This window comes from Oncorhynchus gorbuscha, unplaced genomic scaffold (genome assembly GCF_021184085.1).
Source record: "Oncorhynchus gorbuscha isolate QuinsamMale2020 ecotype Even-year unplaced genomic scaffold, OgorEven_v1.0 Un_scaffold_7808, whole genome shotgun sequence".
NCBI classification, from domain to species: domain Eukaryota; kingdom Metazoa; phylum Chordata; class Actinopteri; order Salmoniformes; family Salmonidae; genus Oncorhynchus; species Oncorhynchus gorbuscha.
Genome location: NW_025751117.1, coordinates 10,017 through 15,761, shown reverse-complemented (window position 1 = coordinate 15,761; position 5,745 = coordinate 10,017). Strand labels below are relative to the sequence as shown.

The 5,745-nt window shown below is 40.9% G+C and overlaps 1 protein-coding gene and 1 long non-coding RNA gene across 2 annotated transcripts; one reads left to right on the top strand and one right to left on the bottom strand.

Annotated features, from left to right (window-relative positions):
• Positions 1 to 1,456: 1,456 nt before the first annotated feature.
• Positions 1,457 to 3,702, bottom strand: LOC124029821 (thymidine kinase, cytosolic-like). Its single transcript, XM_046341402.1, has 4 exons — positions 2,922 to 3,702; positions 2,723 to 2,754; positions 2,226 to 2,339; positions 1,457 to 1,650 (listed from the first exon to the last, which is right to left on the bottom strand). The coding sequence occupies exons 1-4, from the start codon at positions 2,985 to 2,987 to the stop codon at positions 1,539 to 1,541; spliced, it is 324 nt and encodes a 107-aa protein (XP_046197358.1). The 5' UTR covers positions 2,988 to 3,702; the 3' UTR covers positions 1,457 to 1,538.
• On the top strand, positions 3,507 to 5,164 carry LOC124029822. Its single transcript, XR_006837849.1, has 3 exons — positions 3,507 to 3,843; positions 4,655 to 4,745; positions 5,058 to 5,164. It is a non-coding gene; the product is annotated as an uncharacterized LOC124029822 (long non-coding RNA).
• The last annotated feature ends 581 nt before the right edge of the window (positions 5,165 to 5,745 follow it).

Below are 5,745 nucleotides of genomic sequence, written 5' to 3'. Positions count from 1 at the left end.
TAATGTAGGTAATGTTGCCTAGGTCAGTGTAATGTAGGTAATGTAGCCTAGGTTAGTGTAATGTAGGTAAGGTAGCCTAGGTTAGTGTAATGTAGCCTAGGTTAGTGTAATGTAGGTAATGTAGCCTTGGTTAGTGTAATGTAGGTAATGTAGCCTAGGTCAGTGTAATGTAGGTAATGTAGCCTAGGTCAGTGTAATGTAGGTAATGTAGCCTAGGTTAGTGTAGTGTAATGTAGCCTAGGTTAGTGTAATGTAAATGTAGCCTAGGTCAGTGTAATGTAGGTAATGTAGCCTAGGTTAGTGTAATGTAGGTAATGTAGCCTGTAATGTAGGTTAGTGTAATGTAGGTAATGTAGCCTAGGTTAGTGTAATGTAGGTAATGTAGCCCAGGTCAGTGTAATGTAGGTAATGTAGCCTAGGTCAGTGTAATGTAGGTAATGTAGCCTAGGTAATGTAGTAATGTAGCCTATGTAATGTGATAGGTAATGTAGCCTAGGTTAGTGTAATGTAGCCTAGGTCAGTGTAATGTAGGTAATGTAGCCTAGGTCAGTGTAATGTAGGTAATGTAGCCTGGTTGGTGTCCTAGGTTAGTGTAATGTAGCCTAGGTTAGTGTAATGTAGGTAATGTAGCCTAGGTTAGTGTAATGTAGCCTAGGTGTAGCCTAGGTTAGTGTAATGTAGGTAATGATTAGTGTAATGTAGGTAATGTAGCCTAGGTCTGTGTAATGTTGGTAATGTAGCCTAGTGTAGTAGGTCAGTGTAATGTAGGTAATGTATTAGTGTAATGTAGCCTAGGTAATGTAGCCTAGGTCAGTGTAATGTAGCCTAGGTCAGTGTACTGTAGGTAATGTAGCCTAGGTTAGTGTACTGTAGGTAATGTAGCCTAGGTTAGTGTACTGTAGGTAATGTAGCCTAGGTCAGTGTAATGTAGGTAATGTAGCCTAGGTTAGTGTAATGTAGCCTAGGTTAGTGTAATGTAGGTAATGTAGCCTAGGTTAGTGTAATGTGTAATGTAGCCTAGGTCAGTGTACTGTAGGTAATGTAGCCTAGGTTAGTGTAATGTAGGTAATGTAGCCTAGGTCAGTGTAATGTAGGTAATGTAGCCTAGGTTAGTGTAATGTGGTAATGTAGCCTAGGTCAGTGTAATGTAGGTAATGTAGCCTAGGTTAGTGTAATGTAATGTAGCCTGGGTTAGTAATGATGGGTCTCCTCAGAGACATTTCACAGTTCTGTTGTAGCCCTGAACTAGATCACCCGATTCAACTAGTCGAGGCCTGATGATTAGTTGACCAGTTGAATCAGGTGTGCTCGCTCTGGAATAGTTTAAATACGTGGAACGTCTGGGGGAGACGTTTGAAAAAAGGTGGGCCGAGGTCATAACAGTAAGGAATATGGTGCTGATGATGCCATGTGCTTAACAGATGAATATAACAGATGCATATCAATGGCAGCTTATTTAGCTGTAGAGACAATACAGGTAATGATCTAGTGAGGAACAAAGAGGATCACTCTGTTGGACACAGTGAGAGGCTAACAGACTAATGTACTATACTTACAAACTGTCCTTCGTCGATTCCGATGACGCAGGCCTGCAGAGCTAGAGAACGCACGTCGCTCAGGCAGTTGGCTGGTACAGCTTCCATTGTTTTTCTGGTGTTTGTGTATAAATAAATAAATATACACACACATTCATGCATATACAGAGACCATCCTACTAAATACATTAGTGATGCTGCAATTCAGTACATTTTGCCATGGGGCAGAGAGGAAAATTAACTGTTTTACAGTTAACTTCATGCAATTCTGCACATTTTGCAACAGGGTGGAGAGAAATGTTGAACGTTTTTAATATATCCGTGTGAGACTGACAAAAAAACAATCAGCCCCAGGCTGGTAATTCGAACATGATAACACGTTTAAATAGCTGGCCGCTAAACTAATTTAGCAATCTAATAAATGTTAGCTGACATGGGCTATTTGATTGTCTGTCAGTGAGTGACACAACAAGAGAAACTGCCGAAGCACCGCCACATGTCACAATGACACCTTGTGTATTCTACTGTTCAACCTCGCAAAGGCAGAAGGGAAACAACTGTTGTCCTGGGCGGCAACAATGAGAATCAGGTGAAACGGGGTATTGATTAATTCATGGGGTGAGGTTAAATGTAATGTTATCTGTACAAATCAGGAGATCATGTATTTGACATAAACCAGAGTGCTCTTACTTGTCGTGCGTGGCCATGCCCTTCTCAGAGTAGCGCGTATCTTTGGCATATTTGACCACCAAACAGTTGTACTGAGCGACCTGGAAACGAAGCACTCGCCTTATCAACTCAGTGCTGTTAATAAGAAAATACATTTCAGTCAGTTATAGAAAAATGTATCACAAACTTGTAATACAGCCACGAAGCGCTCTCTAAAACACTGACATGGAGTAGACGGTTACAGTTTATAGGATAAGTGCGAAGATCCTATTAAATTACTTATATGTTCTAATTTGTAATACTATGTAAAGTACACTACAGTAGCTTGTTACGAGCGGTGCTTGAGATGCTGATTACAGAACACCGTGTACTAATGCACTGTTACATTTGGCGGGCTGCAATTCTAACGAGTTGTTATTGTTGTGCAATCAGGTTACGGTGGTTCACTTGCTGTCGGTACATCTTAGCTCTTCGTTAACAAATAAACAGTTGTTTATGTAGAATTAGCGAACGGAAACCTTTTGCCGGAGAACATTGGCCCAAAGATGACCTGCAAACAAATGAGAGACAATGAGTTTGATGTGTACGATCAACATAGAAATATGAACGTACAGTCATTGCATTTCATATTTGTTTTGTTATATGATTATAAAAAGGTTTAGGTTAACGTTGGAAAAATGCAAGCAAGCATTTGTCTCAAAAAAAATGTGAACGTACCTGGATCTGTCCTATTGCTTTCCGTGGGGAATTTGGCAGGATTCTTGGAACATTCAAACACTCCATTACGTTAACCTTCTGTTAAACAATATTTGTAATTATTATGAAAAATCACTCTGCACTCTTTCGAGAGGCTGAAAAGATTACGAATGTCCCGCCGCAGAGGTTTCTGTAAACGCTTGATCAGGGTCACTGAACGAACCAATCAGCTCACAGAATAATCACGTGACAAATGCGCCAGTAGGTCAAATGTTCGTTCTTTTGGCGGGAGATTTTGTTAATTATACTCATTATGAAGTTGTACTTTCACATAACTCATTTGTGATTGTACTGAGCTCCACAGTATTTAACATGTATCTAGACAATTCATTGTAATACTCTGAAGGCACTACTGTTCTAATGCACTGTTACATTTGGCGGGCTGCAATTCTAACGAAGCTGTTTGAACGTTAAATGACGAGACAGAGGAATTGATGCGAGTAACCAGTCTTGTTCAGTACATCACAATTACATCCGGGTATCTCAAGCAGCCCGGTAAAACACAAGAGTTGCAGTAATGAACATTTACCAACAGATGGCATCACTGTGCCATCTTACACCCATAACAGAAGCTGTTATTGTTGTGACATCAAGTTACGGTGGTTCACTGACTGTGTGGTACAAAATCTTAGCTCTTGTCGTTAACAAATAAACAGCTGTTTGTAGAATTAGCCAACTGAAACATTTTGCCGGAGACCATTGGGACACCGCGCAGACACTCGTCCCGCAGACCCGTTGACCCAGTGGACTCGATGGTCGTTTTTTTCCCCTTCTTATCTTTTGTCCAATTCCAAAGGTTCTCTGTGTTGTGCCTCTCGGAGTCTATCTGCTGGTGTTACATTCAAGAGCAACAATGTCACGTTGGAAGGAAATGAATAAGGATGTAAGTGATGTTAATATGATGTACGTTTTGTGTCTGTTCATACAATGTCACGTTGGGAGGATATGAATAAGGATGTAAGTGATGTTAAGATGATTTTGTGTCTGTTTACACAGTAGACATTGTACTGTAAATATGTAACCGGTGCAGCTGTAGCTCTGCTTTGTGTGTGATTGATTGCGACTAAAGACGTGGACCTCGGATATCAGGTTGTTTTAACGCATTACAGTTCTCTCCTGCATCCAAAAGAAAATACACAACATTTGTAGAGCACAAATATGTGCGTCTCTCGTAAGTACGCGCGCCCCTATTCCCCAGGAAGCAGGCATGCATAATAACAAAACAACATGCTATTAACATATGAACCTGGTGAGAAAAAAAACGTTTGAAAAAAACTTTAAAAAATGTAACCTTTATATAACAAAGTATTTTAACAACTGTTAGAAATATATAATAATGTCTGCAAGTAGCCTAGTTCCTCTTTTTCATAACCTACTCTTCATTTCTAAACTTTGCCTATCCGTTTGCCATTATTACTATAAAATAAAGCACCGTTTCTCATATCTAAATATCGATTATAAATGCTTTAGTTCACTGCTCCCATCATCTGTTGAAACAACAAAAGTATCAACAAAAATCTGTACGTTGACTTTTCTGCTATTAATCAAAAGTTCCGAATGACCACCGACTGGGGGCGCTGTTGGACTGCGCCCTCGCTGTCTGCCTGGTCTTTATGAGCTTATGTTCCCACTCCAACCTGCTTGTACCGATGGCCGCCCCGATTCACAACACACTTGTGTGTGGTTGCTGACAGGAGCTAGAGAGGCAGTTTTCGCCCAGCCAATGGTCGCACAGAATGTCGGCAGACGACGTTATCAAATCCCACGTGACGGCGCTCAAAGAAGGTCTGTCGATGATTGATTAACTAGCCGATAATGTTGATTATTGACAAGAGTGTGGGTTCAGGAAGAGCAATAGCCAACTGATTGCTATGGGGATCTTCTTTAGGCGAGCGGCGACATATGGGTGGTGCCCGCAGTCGAATAATGAAATGAATGATTGGAAAGTAACCAACTGTATGTCGTTGGTTTGATTTCTGCCCCGTATGGCTAACAAGTATTTCTGTATCCCTAGGTTACACTACAGTTTAGTCAAAATACATTTTTGCAAAGTAAACAAAGGGGTGTGTCTGTATATTTCTCCGTGTGCGTGTTTAGGTACGGAGCGTGCCCGGGCCTGGCCCAAACCCTCCTCAACGTTCCCTATGGAGAAGGAGGGGGGAGAAACTAGACGTCTATGTTCCCACCACCACTTCTCTAGGTGTGTGTCTGTGATATATCTTCACTTCTCTAGGTGTGTGTGTCTGTGATATATCTTCACTTCTCTAGGTGTGTGTGTCTGTGATATATCTTCACTTCTCTAGGTGTGTGTGTCGGTGATATATCTTCACTTCTCTAGGTGTGTGTCTGTGATATATCTTCACTTCTCTAGGTGTGTGTGTCTGTGATATATCTTCACTTCTCTAGGTGTGTGTGTCTGTGATATATCTTCACTTCTCTAGGTGTGTGTCTGTGATATATCTTCACTTCTCTAGGTGTGTGTGTCTGTGATATATCTTCACTTCTCTAGGTGTGTGTGTCTGTGATATATCTTCACTTCTCTAGGTGTGTGTCTGTGATATATCTTCACTTCTCTAGGTGTGTGTCTGTGATATATCTTCACTTCTCTAGGTGTGTGTGTCTGTGATATATCTTCACTTCTCTAGGTGTGTGTCTGTCTGTGATATGTGTCTGTGATCTTCACTTCTCTAGGTGTGTGTGTCTGTGATATATCTTCACTTCTCTAGGTGTGTGTGTCTGTGATATATCTTCACTTCTCTAGGTGTGTGTGTCTGTGATATATCTT